Below are 15270 nucleotides of genomic sequence, written 5' to 3'. Positions count from 1 at the left end.
TTTTTAATATAGATCCCTAAAAGCTCATGGGTAGTTACACAGAGTTGTGAAAACAACAACAAAATACAATCAGATGCTGTTTTCTTTCTTCTTAAATTTGTATTATATGAATATCTATAGAATCATACAATCACAGACTAGCTTGGGTTGGAAGGGATCCCAAGGATCATTAAAGTCCAAATCCCCTGCCACAGTCAGGGCCACCAGCCTCCAGATCTGGTACTGTAAAAGGTTGCCCAGGGCTCCATCCAACCTGGTCTTGAACATCTCCAGGGATGAGGCATCCACAGCCTCTCTGGGCAGTGTGTTTCAGCACCTCACCACTCTCTGTGAAGTACATCTCCCTGACATCTAATCTAAACCTTCCTTCCTTGAGCTTAAAACCATTCCCCTTGTCCTATTAACATCTACTTGAGTAAAAAGTTTATTCCCTTCCTATTTATAATCTCCTTTTAAATACCGGAAGGCTGCAATGCGATCTCCTCATGGTCTTGTCTCCTCCAGGCTGAACAAGCCCAGCTCCCCCAGCCTGTCATCATAAGAGAGGTGCTCCAGACCTCTGATGATTTTTGTGGCCCTCCTCTAAACCTGCACCAACAGCTGCACATCTTTCCTGTACTGGGGGCCCCAGACCTGGATGCAGTACTCCAGATGGGGCCTCATGGGGGCAGAGTAGAGAGGGACAATCACCTTCCCTGGGCTCAGTGATCCTTGTGGGTCCCTTCCCTCAGGATATTCAATGATTCTATGTTTGGGACAGCCTCAGTACCTCTCTTTTCAGCTCAAGTTTGGCTGAAGAAGAGAACACAGTCCTTTGGACTGAGAATTCCACATGGGCTTTAAAAAGAAAGTAAACAAGCAATTTCTGCATAAATTATGTGACACTCAGAGACAGCCAGCTCCTTCTAGAGAAATAAATCCTCTTTGTGCTGCTAGCTGGTGCTTGAGAGGATGTCTGGGACAGTAGGTAGGAGGAGCAAGGAAATATTTAATCCTTCGCTATTCTATCTGTAAAACACCGTCTTGGCAAAATTTCTCCTCTGCTATTCCTTTACTCTGTGCTCTCATGGTTTCCTGCTGGAAATAGATAATGGCAAATGGATATTTGATCCCCCTTATATCTCTTGATATCTTGACCCTATTTGCTTAAAAAAAGGGGGGCAAATGTAATGGAGAAAAATGCTTCCTGCACGAACTCTGATTGGGCTTCACAAGGAAATCTGAACAAAGAATTGAAGAAAGTTCAGACATGAACTTCTGAGGAGGACAGATCTCTGCCACCAGAAGCCTGCAATCTTCTTGTTAAGCACATAAGTTTTGGCTTTGTTGCCACTGCCCTCTGTCCCCTTGGGTGAGTCACCTGAGCCACCAGCTCCTGCCCAGCCCATCCTCCTGTGATACAATGCTTCCCCTGGGTTGTTCAGCTCTGCAACTGCTGCAGCCAAACCACTGGTGCAGCTGCAAGTTCTGCCATGAGATTTTCTGAAAACCATAGATTTTGGCATCCTAACGTTCAATGAAAATGTCAGATTTGTTTACTTTTCACACATATACAAACATATGCATTCTTCTATCCCACATATCTGTTAAGAAATTTTGAGTTCATAAGCTAATGAAAGCTCTGCAAAATAATTGATTTGTCATTCAATTTTTCTAGCTGCAGTTTCTTCAATTTAATCTTTGGGAAATAAAATCGAACATCTGAAGTCCCAAAACCTACCAGAAAACATGAGTGGTGGATTCTCTCACTTTCCATTATTTCCCGTCAGCACATCTGGTGGGACTTAATTGCAGGTTAAGAGCCAAGATAATAGAGAGTTAACATTTCATCCTTAGAAAAACCCACTCATAATAAAGCATAAACAATAATCATGGTAGGTATATGAAGCAAAGAGTTGAATTGCAAGGGTGACATTCAATCTTGTCTTTTCGGCTGAGGTTATAAATGATCTGAGCATAAGAGAACGATTCAGAGCCTGAAACAGAGGGGCTGCTAATTAATCAGTTATAAAGGCATAGGGGATTACAGTGCATGATTAAAACACACTGAAAGCAACAGAGACAAAGGGGAATGGACAAGAGAGTGTGGAACCAGTACAGTCAACAGAGGAATACCTGTACATAAAACCTGTGCTTAAGGAAAAACAGATGCAGAAGTAACAGTAAACCAAATCAATTCCTGGAAATTTGGCCCAATAATTATTAAAACCTAAGGATTTGATTCAAGGTCTGTATGAAGCCTAGGATAAAGCTTCCATCAGCTCAACCCTTTATATAAATGTGTATGTACGTTAACGTATGCATTGCTGGAGCACATATTGTCACATTAATAAGCACAGTAGTAGTGTCTGTGTTTTTTTGTTTATAAAGAGAAATTGAATATAAACATATGCATTCATAGCTTTGAAGTTTCATTATAGCAAAATAGCGTAGAGAAATTATTAACATTTTTTACATTATGTTTAAGTCAAATACTGAAGTGCTACAGCTACTTACTAACAAGGCATTCAACAGATGGGGAGTCTAGACTGATAACTTCTGTGTTATGCAAATGTATTTTTAAACCTCTTGTAATGTTAAATTCTGTTGCTGTAATATAGGAAATAAAGTGCTTTCCTGAACGTGCAATTTTAACTTTCATGCTTTCTTTTAGAAATTCTCATTTGGCAGTGATGTGTTATGGACAGTTCCAACTGGCATGACCCTAATCCATATTAAAATTACCACTGAGATCAGTGAAGACAATGTGACCACCCATTGGAGAATGGCCACCCATGGGATGAAGGTCCCCGTAAGCAGTAGGGCCCAGTCCTCCTGAAAAAGAGGGATTCCCACGTGACAAAGCAGGATCAGGCTCCTATTCTCTTCATCTTGACTCTGCTCTCAATCTTTCTTTCTTTTCTAGTGGAAACAAAAAAGGAAATGGTGCTTTTGATCGCAAATTCACAACAAGCAGTGTTGATGCATGCATATTTTCTGTATTATTACCTACTCAACAAAAATTAAGCTATAACCTTAATGTACATAATAGATGACAATGATAATTGTAGAAGACAGAAAACATTTTTCCTATCACTTTTTACTGTTTTGGAAAATGAACACAATAAAATCATATCCCTTAGAAATATCACTGCATACTATTTATGTAATTGTAAGCTATATTGTTTAGGCAGCATTTATCTGTGTAGTTCACTGCTTGCCCTAAGAGACATTTATTTGTTCAAAGTATGAACTTATTCTAGATTTAAAATGGTAAAACCAAACTATTGCAAAAACATAATGAAATCACCTTCCAATCTGCTTACGTTCTCACTTTTCATACAACCCCCTCACCATAAGAATAATCCTCCAAATTTCTCTGAGATTATTCCAACAAATCCCATGCCCATCAAATCCTAAAACGTGCTCCACCTGCTAGTAAAACTATCACAGTAATTGTCTGGGCTTTTATCTAATGAATATGCACTCAAGCAGTCAAAACAAAATTCTACAATCTACATTACTGGGAAAAGTTTCTGAAACAAGCTGTTGCAGGGAAATTTATGTAATATACTGTCAACATTCAGCAGAGACAAGCTGTTAGGCAGGACTGATGGACTCCAAGTTCCCACACTCAGTCAGGGACTGTGTTGCTGCTACCATCACGCCATGATTTTTGTCACTGGTATGTTGACGGTGACCCATCTCGTTGTGCCTGTGCCTCATGTCTATACCTGGACTGTGCTGGTGGTCTTAGAATCACAGATCATCCTAAGTTGCAAGGAATCGATAAGGATCACAGGTAATCACAGATGATTCTCTTTTTTGCCATGCAAACCTCAGTGAGTCATCCATACCTATTCTCCAGTGCATAAATTCACGAATACCTGTTGGAAATCAGGGCAGCAACAGATGGAAATTCATGTGTTGGTGCAGACTGCGGGCAGGAACTTGCCCCACACCAAGATTCACAATACGGCCCAGGGCAATCAACAGAAATCAAATGAGTTAATACTGAGACTGATAAACCACTGCTCACACCCTACAGCCTACAAACATTGCTTTTGCTATAATCGCTATTAGAAAATTAATCTTAGCCCCATGCCTTGATTTTTTGCCGTTTCCCATTTTTGTCTAAAAAGCACAGACACACCATCTTTACAACATGCCAGTGTCACAGAAACATTTATTCAGAACAGCAAGGGTTAGGATCAGTTTAGGTGAGGTAAAACGGGATCAGAACAGGTCTTAAGTAATAGGTTTTGACAATCATGTACATTAGGAACTTCTTTATCTCTGGAAAATTTTTAGGAAAACAATAACAGCTTCTTGTTTATTTTCTGATTCCTCAGAAAATTTAAGCACCTGTGTATCTGTATGCAAATCTTGTTACTTTTTACTGCTTTTCTGAGCATGATGGCCTGACTAAGGTAGTGATTTTGCCACATGCAACTCCAGAAATCTTTTGTGATATATTAGCCTGATCCAATCACCAATCTCCCATATATATTCATTTATATAATTTGTATGAATAAAGCGAGGACATGTGTGAGGAGATAATGACAAGACATGAAAGTGTTTCAGTAAAGAGATCAAATTCAGAAAGCACAAATGTGATAAACACATGGATCTTCAGGGTAGCATATATTCAGTACTAGTTTAAGAATTGTTCTTGTTGCCTTTGCAGTTATCTTAGTCATTAATATAAAAGATGGAGATGTTTTCAACCGTGTTAAATTCATAGTCCTCTTAGAAAATGCACCCTATAAGATCCAAAATAATTTGTAATGTGTTCCTTCTTGCTTTCATTTCACTTTAGAGATTCTTGATGGTGGCTTGGAATTTTTTGACGGCAAAGTAATGTTGCATGGGGCATATACTTTTTTTAACTAAAAATTGTTTTAACTTTTCAAATCAATTTTCTACACTAGAAAACCATTTTTTGTTGTTGTTGTTTTTGTTTTATATGGCTTTTTAAAAAACTTATAATTATCTGCCATATTTTATTCAAAGATTTATCTTACAGTGAAATAGTACAGTCGATTTATAGCAGTCTCAGGAAAAATCTCCTATTCTTCCAAGGAGCATACGCAGTTCCCAAATTAATGAACTACACTGTAGGCATTGTAATTAAGATTGTTAGTGGAAAAAACGACTATGAAATTTAGGTCATATTTATGAAAAATCTGTTCCCATGTATTTGTTTATATCTAAAAATAAATAAAAAATTTTAAATATATATATGTATATAAAAAAAGTAAATGCAGACGGTACATTCAGAAATAAACAGCGAGGCCTCTGGTCAGCAAGGGAGAAGCCAAGTGAACAACCCTGCAGGCTTATGGCAGCAGGGACAACTCTGCTTGTCCACCAGCCCTGCAGGCTGAATATGTGTGGGGCCGGGCCATGGCAGAGTGAGGTCCCACTGTGGCACTGCTGAGCGATGTGGTGCCATGACAGATGCATTTGGGCAGCTTTAGGTAACGAGAGTCCTTGCTGGCAAGGGCGAGATGGGATTATCCGGAGGGAAGGGCAAAAATTAGTTCAATGTGCCTTGCATCATAAAAGGGTAAACTTAAGAACTGACCTTCAGGAAAACTTTTGTCTGTGTTTTCTAACCTTGAACCATTTTAGCAGAATGTTATCACCTGCTTTAAAGCGTGCCTGTGCTGGCAAATCTAAAAAGCAGAGTCCTGTTAAGCTGCCTCTATTACAAATCACACCGCTAAACTGCCAAGGGCTGTTTCATTTCAGACTAATCAAAACCAGAGTACATTTTTTTTTAAATTCTCCCCATTTATTTTTTGACACCTAATAACCATATGGTGGGAACTGGGTTACCGTTAGTGTTGTACTGCCTGTTCCTACCTTACAATTTACACTTTGTATTTTAGCATGCAGGAACTGAAAAATTCTTCATTTAAAAAAAAAACAAAATAAAACAAACAAACAAACAAAACCATGAATGCAGAACTAAATTCTTATTGGTCAGTGTGGAAGTTAACCCAGTAAGATTTGCTTTTGACTTGTTCTGGAGGATGGAATCCCCTCAAATTTATGCTTGAACACTGTATATTCTGTCTTCCTACAAAAGCAAAAGCATTTGCACAGTGAAACTTTTATTTCTTTTTTTTTTTAGAAAAATCATCAAATGACTTGTGTTCATGGATTTCAGCTGAGGGCACAAAAACTGCTCCTCAGGGGCACAGTGCTGGGGAAAGGAAACCTCTGTCATACATCTGCAAAAGCCAGTTACTGTGAATGAGGACTGAAAACAAGCCAAGTGTCTTGATTTTAGAAATAACAGATTTTACAGACGCGCATCAGATGCTTTAGCATAAATAAATGATAAACACAGATCAATCAATACTCTTTGCAGCAGTTGCTGCTGGAGGAGACCTGCTGTCAGTGATAGCAGAGAACTGCCTCTCTTTGTACTGCATCTTTTAAACTCCTCCATCCACAAGCAGCAAGAGCTGAGCTCCTATTTAATTACTATCTGCGCTGCTCAACAATGGAGGCAACGCAGACCACTGCGGCTCTGCCCCTCACCGCTCAAAACTGCCACTCATGAGAACAGATAAACAGCAATTCATGATTGGCTTGAGGGAGGCAAGATTACAGCCTGGAAATCAGCTAATGAACGTTAATTTAGGTTAAATATTGCTGAAGGATCCATAGGCATTTTTGCCTGGCATTGTATGCCATGTCTGCTGGCACGGATGTGACAAAGAGCACCAGCTCAAGGTGGCTCCTGTTCCCAGCTATGACAGCTTTTCCATGGAAATAAGCTCAAGAAAGATCAGCACAAAAGCAAACTTCAGACCAAATCCACCTTTTTTGATGAACATTTGGGGTTTCCTGACAGGAATATTACAGGCTCCTGCGCAAGCGTCTCTGTATTTGCCATTCTGAATAACTCAGCTTCTCCGAAAAAAATATGTACAAAAATAGAACATAGAAATACCCTGAAAAATCCAGATTATAAGAAATTTCTTTCATTTTTTTTCTCAATTATAAAAAAATAATCTTATAATAGTTACACAGCTGTATCTGTGATTTTTCCATAAGACTGTTGATATTACACAGACGGAAATAATGCAGAAATCTTACAGGAATGTTTACATGTATGCATATGTATTTGAAATTGCAAATTTGTACAGCATGAATGTATGGATGGATGTGTATAAATATACATATGCTAGAAATTGATTTTATCTTTACATCTCTGAACAAAATTATTCAGCTTGATGTAAAAATTAATTCCTAAAGAAAATATTTTGGGGGATTCTACAGGATTTGAGATACACTGTCTAATAGAACTTGGAGTTCTGTATGCTCATTGTTTTAACATAGCCAGACAGAGAAGGCCACAAAAGTCCCTGCTTCATACAAAAATGTTTCAGCACAAACACACACGTATATAGCAGCACAGTTCTGTCCTCCAACTCACGTGAAGAAGTTTCAATTACAACTTCACTGGAAGCAAGGGCAGCAGCATCAGGCCTCGTGCAAAGGTAAGCATTATTTGAGTTGGCCATCATTTTGTTAAACCCTGCTATTTATGGAACGAGTAGCCACTGCACACAGTAAGAAGCTGGCAGTTGCATAAAATCAGCTGTGTGTATATATCTTTCTATGGAGATGGAGATAAAAAGTCCACGAAGTCCTACTTATTTCACCCTATGTTTCCCAGCGGCATTGACCCTTCATGCTGATGTTTCATAAGCAGGCAGAGAAAGGTAGCTGCTAATAAATTTGAGCACCTTCTGAGGTTGTTGTAAAAATTGAGAAAAAAATGTAAAAGCACCCTTTCTCAAGAAGTACTTTGCTGAGACCTACTTATTGCTCACTGCTTGCCAAAACGCACATGAAGCACCACTACTGTGTATGCTAGGTTCAGAAACAGCACTCACAAGTGGCGTGGCTGCACCATGGGACGTGATGGTTGGCACAGCCCCGTCCCACACTGGCACAAAGACAACCACCATCTGTAGGAGCCATCTCTCATGCATAGCATTCATCCCACAGCAATGCGCTCACAGTCATGTCATTAACTAGCTTTCTTATGCTTAACAAATCATTGTGTGGTTACATGGCTCATTGTCACCCCACAGTATCCCACTGCTTTGTTCCTTTTTCCAAGGGAAAAAGAAGGAGGGGAGGACATTAACATGTCATCCTTCTAAATTAATCACGGCATCATGGATTGGGAATTCTGATCTGTCTTTACGTACAGGGAGATGAGTGGTAACAGAAAGGGCAAGGACTGAACAAGTCATCGGGGAAAGCAAGGAAATACACCACCCTTCCTCCAGATGTGCTCCCATGTTGGAAGGCACAAAGCCGGCCACTCAGTGTCAGCCCAGTAGTGACCACAATTGAATAAACCACCTACAATCCACCTTTTCCCTTAATCCATGTCAGATCGCTTCCTGAAAAAGAGGATTCGTAACTCATATTAAAAAACAAACAAATCCTGATACATCCAACATAAAGCCCAAACCTGCATTCGCTGAAGTGAGCAGCAAACTTGTTATCTGTATTCTCAGCTGAGCTAATCAAGTGCTTCCTCTCCTTACACATATGTAAGTTTTGTTTTTTTCATACTTGGAAACAGTGAGCCCCACAGGACAGCTATGTGCTGTCTCAGAAGAAAGTCCTTTTCTCCTTTGAAATGTGATGTAATTCAGCTTTCTAAAAGGCTTCTATCTCTGTAAATAAATAAACCAGGAATAAACAAGAGTAGCCAGCTTACTTTCTTTGTAATCTTTCATTTGTTAATATGGTTTTGCTGTATTCCTTCTTACATTTATCTCCAAAGTAAACAATATAAGTCTCATCAATTTTCTTCTGCTTAAGTTTTACACATCTAATCCCTTTGCCATATGCCTCTGAATCCTTAATGTTTCTAGTATACATTTTTGAGCCAGAACAGCCAGAATGAGGCAGAAAGCACTCTGCAAGAACATACCTTTCATTCACTAATGACACCATAACATCCTCAATATTAGCCACCCTGTTCTTCACGCATCCTGCCCTGCTCTGTGCTTCCCTCATTACCACGCCTTGGTTAGCAGAGATTTCCATCAAACCGTACATGCAACCACCAGTCCTTCATCTCAAACAGGCATTGTTAACTCAGAGCCCCAAAATATACCTTCATATTTCAAATCCATTTTAAGAAGCAAGCAAGAAATCTGAGACTACCTGGACAACAATGATAACACTGTCCATTTAAATGCTTTCTGTTCAGGCATTAAATTTGGTTATTTTATGACTCAGGGAGGGCTGCCTATTAGTATGAGCTGACAAGCTGTTTCTACCAGTTAACAAAGTGGTCTTTGTAATATATTACATAACACAACATGCTGTTAGAACACCTCTGGGTTGGCTGCTTCACTTAAAATTCATGCACCAGGAAACAAAAGTCAGAGAAGAAATGTAAGCACTGTTGGAACTTACATGATTTGCAGGCAAACCAGGCAGTTTTACACACAAATAAATGTCAAGTTCATCACAAACGCCTTGAGAATAATCTATCTACTGATGCATATCAGCTTTTTGTCTGGATAACTAATAGTTTACATGGGAAAAAACGGTAAACTGCCTGAAAGGTTGTAGAGATAGTTAGCAGTGAACACAGAGATCAATTCAGGTTCATTACTACTTGCAAAAGCTAAGCAATATTGGACAGCAGTAATTCAAAAATAGTACAATTAATGGAGATCAGACAGATATTCTAATGCTCGCCTTTTCAATGAAACTCTCTAACCTGAAGAGAATTGAAAGAACCTAAGAAAATGTTTCCATGGACCTTTGCTACCTCTGATATTTCACAAGGCAATTTCATGTGACCTTTAATTTTTAATGCAGGGTTTTCCATTTGTAGGGTAGCGCTTCATAAAGGGCTGCCATTAAGTATTTTCAAAACTCCATTAATATCTCTTAAACAGGTATTTGTAAGCAAAGCTGTAAAGAATTACATCGTGGGAGAATTTTACTGTCCAAATCACAGAGAAGCTACGAAAATTTAAAGCACATTGAAGTGATTTCCAACACTATATATATTGCCACTACCTTTCGGTGCCTGTGCATCACTACTGAAGAAAGCAAAACCTCTGACTTGATTTCTGTGTTCAAAAAGCCAAAACTGACTATGTTCGTGGTTGTTCATTTACAATCTGGTCAATATTTGTATTACTGCTTTTTCTGCTTACATAATTAACAACTGGAGATAAAGTTGAAATATTTTGTCCTCTCTTAAAGTAAAATGCACAATTTTATTTTTCTCACACTTATGTGCTGTTGCTAGGAAGATACAGCTGCGCTATAACCTAATTGTCTGCTATTTAGGTATGGACTCATGAATCCCATATTTTTATTCTAAATTTAAGTTCAGTCATTGTAGCTAATGTCCTTGATGCTATCTCAAATTGCTGTCATTACACGGATCACTAGAAATTGGAGGTAATAGTAAAAAGGAAAAGAAAAAAGAAAGGTACCAAATTAGATGATGGATAAAGGTTTAATCAATTTAATTTTATCACTAAATCCAGTCCCTTCGTCTCAAGCTGCCAGGGAATGAGATAAGCGGAACACATCTTGAAGCACGACACAATCCTGTTGTGGGGAAAGAGTTGTGTCCCTGAACCTCGCCGTGATGAAACACTCTCATTTATTACTTTGGCATTGCAGGATGATGAAGAACCAAGCTGGTTTCCTCCCTCTGTCCTCAGCACACTCTTTCTATTTCATTAATTTTTCATGAAATTTTGTTTCACAATCAGTTTGTCTCTCTCGCTTTCTTGCTGCCCTTTCTTAGCTTATTCTGTCCACTTTTATTTCATATCCCGTTTTATCGGAAAAGAAAAAAAAATACACCTGACAAAGCTTCCCACCACATCAGGGATACCTGATTCCCTCTCTTTCCCTCTACTTAACTTTAATTGCTAGCTCTATAAGAAGATATTGCAAATAAGGTGGCTTACTTGTTGTCTTATGCTGGAAAATAACTGAGAAGTGGCAATATAAGTGTGTTTTTTTAGTATTATCTGTGAGTGGCAACTCTGTTTTTGTTTGGTCTACTTTTAACCATTTATCTCAGAAAGCAAGCCTTCTTTTCAAAATCAGTACTGCAGGCTATCAAATCTGCACAAAACATGGGGAGGCCACTGCGCTCAATTCTGCCAATACTCTGCCATGTTTCAAAGCCTTGGAGAAAACACTATAAAAAACACTACCCAGCAATTTTTTTAAAGATATAAAATTTAGAATAGATTTAATTAAATCATTAGTCAGAGTTTTTTTTTTTAACTTCTGGTCATTTTATACACATATCAAAATGAAAAGAAAGAAGAAAGAGAGAGAAGCATAAAATATCTATTTCCGCTTTTGCATGAAATTAGCCTGCGGATATTTTGGCAATCAACTGCATTTATTTTTCATTAGGTCTTTGAGAAATTAAGAAGTTTCAGAGTTAAATATTTATTTTCTAAATGACAGAATATTCCCCCCTTTAGTAACTTAAGAAAAGCTGTGAATATCCAACCGTTTAAGTGTTTTTAACACACACTCTGCAAGCAGTGTAAAACTGAATGGAACCTCTGAGCAAATATATGAGCTCGGAACGTGATATCCAGTGCATGGATATTTAACATTAATGCTTCAAGGAAAGATATTTGTACTCAGTAGTTTGCTGGATTTCATGTACCTAAAAATTAGGTGCACAAAAATTAATTACTAGGCTATATCTTTGTACACTGGAATCACACTCAGTGTCTTCTGCGCCTGATTTGCATATATGGAAATTCTCTCTCTGTGTTTCCCATCACAGCACATGGGTTATATTGTTTTTTAGCATAAATACACACAGACACTTAGCTATTCAAAGAATGTTGTTTGTTCTTCTTGCTTGAACTTGCTTTCTGCCCCTAAGAAAGTCCTAAAACAGAGCATCCAGGTATGGAGAGTAATAAGCAAATTGCTAAAACTGGACAACTAACATAATTCACACTGAGGACAAAAAGATGACTAAAACCACAGGAAGTAAAATAGAAGAGGAAAAATAATGCTATTAAACAGATAATAGTATCTATTTCTACTGCTATGCATTCCTAGATATTCCATAAGGCATTGTCTCGGTCTGTTTTTTAAGTACAGATTGTATATAATGTGTCTAATGTAGTATATTAAATTATATAAATAATCTGTAGAGCTCACCACCTTGAGGAGTGGGGGGTGAGAGGTAATTTCTTTTCCTTACTCTGATACTACTCCATTCAAATTTAAGACAGTTTCTTTGTATACATGTGTCCAGAAATATCTGTGTGTCTGTGTAAATTCACATGAATACATACACACTTTAAAGCATCTTTTAAAAGTATTCTCGCTTAAAATAACAAGATAGGTACTGGAGAACTATTAAAGGCAAGTACTTTAGTTGTAACTCTATAAAAGGTTTTTTTTCACCATCTGTTAAATAATCATAACTGCGGAATGCTGCAGACCATATTAATTTTCACAAAGATGTAGTAATTTGTGAGCCTAATAAACATTTCCTTGATGAATCTTCTGGAGAGATAGTTATTAAACAATACCTTCGCACTAAATAGCATAAAAAAAAAAAGAAATAGGAATATATGATAAATAAATAAGCTATTATGATAGTCAAAACCAATAGGTTTTATACTGGACATGTCACAAGTTAGAGGAATTTTGCCAGCATAAATTCGCAGGAATGTGTATTTTCTTTTTGTTTGTTTTAAGAATATATATAGTATTTATATATGAATGAAAGAACAAAATAACACAAACACATGTATTTCTCCCTATAGCAAATATAGCAACCACCTGATTTGAAAGTGGTTACAACAGTATGCTTGAAGGAACAGACAAACTCTTCACGTGCACATTCTCATTGATAATGGTCAGACAAATACTTTCTAGAATGTCATTAGCATCCAGCTATGTGTTCTGCAAATAGCTGCCATTTAGCAAGTTATTAGTTAGCAAGTTCTCTGTCTGTTTTGTGTATTTATTTTTTTTAAGACAATCAACTTCCACCTTATTTTGGCAAAACAGAGCAATAAACAAATCAGCAAAAAAGAAGTATTACTAAAAGACCCTCATTTCTGTCTGTTTCCTAGAAAGAAAATCAACACTTATGATTTACTGTCATAACAAAACACCTTTTCTCCACTGTGTGGATAATTGGCCACATTTTTCTTCTTGCCAAGCACAGGATAGCTAAGGCTAGGCTAAGTTTGTAAAGCCATAGAAAATTTGTTTTTCTCAAACACCTACAAATTTAAAGAAGTCTACAGAGAGCAACTTACATACAAGCAGATTTTAAGGGACTGAGTGTTGGAACTCCCCCTTTGCTTCATACTTTAAAATTCACTCTGTAACAGTGTAAAATACTCTTTACCACTGGGTGTTACAGCACACTGAAGTTGAGGAGCAGCAAGTTAAGACTACACAGCTACTAGAAGCGTGAATGCTCCTGCAGATCTGCTGTTCACATTTGTGCTCATGTCACTGTTTGATAGTATGATTATGAAAACAGAGTTCAAAGTTGAAATAGTGACAGTTGTGCAAGAGAGTCCAGAATTCAGCATCCGACCCATTTTCAGTTGGTATCACACAAAACCTGCTTCAACATTCTAAAAAGTTATCCAATAACATGATTATTGGATTTAACATCGTCAGTAGTTGAAATACTCTTAGCTAATGAGCTCTATAAATTAAGACTTTTAGAATCAGAAGAAATAATGTAGCTGATTATCAGCTTCACTTGAGAAGCTAAAACTTGTGTCAACCCCTTGTTACTTTGTCAGTGACAGGTCTGGGGGATATTTACTGCTCAGATAAATACTTGGAGTTAGCATTGCTGTGCACAAAGACGATGCAGCTGGCACTGTTTCCTGTATCCATTCATTTTACTGTAGTGTTCACAGTCCGGTAACTGACTTTTTCAGACAAGACATCAAAAATCAGGAAGTAGTGTGTCATCCTCTCTATAGGAGAAAACAGGACAGCCTTCAGAAGAGCTTTTATCTCGGACATATTCCCTGTTTGCAGTGACATCCTGCAGCTTTACTTTTCATGTTCGTGACCATTAGTACTTCCCTAGCAAAGGTTTTTCGCTGGGGGAAGCGGAGCAGTACCAAAAATAGCTAAACTTGGTGGACCTTTTCTAAAAAAAGAAAGGAAAAAAGATAATAGAGCGTTGGGATCGCCTCCCGCAGCCGAGACCGCACCGCTCTGTGCTCCGCACGGGCACGTCCCGCCGGGCGGAGGAACGGGGACACCGCGGGACTCCCGGGGACAGCACCCGGGACAGCTCCGCCTCACCAGCAGCGCCGCGGGATTCAGCCGCGGCTCCGAACAAAGAGAAGGGGAGAGCCAATAGGGCGGGGGGAGCGGCGGTCCCTCTGGTCCCCGCTTCGCCCCGCGGGGCAGGAGGGCATCGCCGCCTCTGCGCGGCCGTCGGGGCCGGTGCCGGCGGGCGCCATCCAGAGTCGAGAAGAGCAGGAGCAGCCGTGCGGGCGGGAGACAGGCAGAGGGAGAGGGAGCGAAATAAAGGGAAGAAGAAAAAAGAAACAAAATTCCTCTTACCTTTCCTCTTCGATCTCCTCCTCCTCCTCCTTTTGGACTTGCATTTCAGCTGCCCGCTCGGCCCTCCCGACGCCCTGCTGCCGCCGAGGACGGATGTCATGCCCGTACCTGAGAGCAACGGCACCGCGCCGCGATGCTCTTCTCCCGCCGACTTTCCCCTCTTTCTGGAGGCGGTTTTTATAGCGCGCAGGGGAGGGCCGCTCGCTCGGCGCTGCCCGGCGTGGGGTCGCGCCTCCGCCCCGACGGGCCGGGCCCGGCCGCACGTTGCCCGGGGGCGGGGGCGGCCTCGGCGGCTCCTCCGGCCCCGCGCCCACTTTTGGTACCTCTGCGAGTTTCTCGGCCCCGGCCGCTTTGAAGGGAGAGCGCGAAGAGTGAGGGAGGGGGTGCGGAGCGGAGCGGGTTTGGGGGAGGGGGGGTGGGGGGCGAGGGGGAGGATTTGCTGCTGCAAAGTCTCCTGCAGCCCAATCGCTCCCGCCGCCCTGCTCTGACATCAGCTCCGCCAGCCCTCGCCCCCAAACTCCGCTCCCCACGGGCTGCCGTCTGTGCCTGGCTCCCGGCAGAGAGCCGCGCAAAGCGTTCCCGCGGGGAACGGCAGCGTCCTGCCGCCTGGTCCGGGAGAAGCCTGAGGTGGCGAGTAGGGATGCTGCAGACAGGATTGCAAGCCCCTCTTTC

The 15270-nt window shown here is 40.1% G+C and overlaps 1 protein-coding gene across 1 annotated transcript in view; it reads right to left on the bottom strand.

The window, feature by feature from the left end:
* The window catches only part of ADARB2 (adenosine deaminase RNA specific B2 (inactive)), a 298031-nt gene extending 283078 nt beyond the window's left edge, over nucleotides 1-14953 (bottom strand). Inside the window, exon 1 of the mRNA XM_065731583.1 lies at nucleotides 14599-14953. Within this exon, the coding sequence (XP_065587655.1) occupies nucleotides 14599-14698 (100 nt within the window). The 5' untranslated portion in view covers nucleotides 14699-14953. The remainder of the gene's footprint in view (nucleotides 1-14598) is intronic.
* Between the last annotated feature and the right edge of the window lie 317 nt (nucleotides 14954-15270).

The sequence above is a fragment of the Cyrtonyx montezumae genome, unplaced genomic scaffold (genome assembly GCF_038088225.1).
Source record: "Cyrtonyx montezumae isolate F1298 unplaced genomic scaffold, pur_monq_1.0 scaffold_14, whole genome shotgun sequence".
In the NCBI taxonomy this organism is placed as follows: Eukaryota; Metazoa; Chordata; class Aves; order Galliformes; family Odontophoridae; genus Cyrtonyx; species Cyrtonyx montezumae.
Note: the sequence above shows the minus strand (reverse complement) of the source record. Positions and strands in the feature narration are given on the sequence as shown.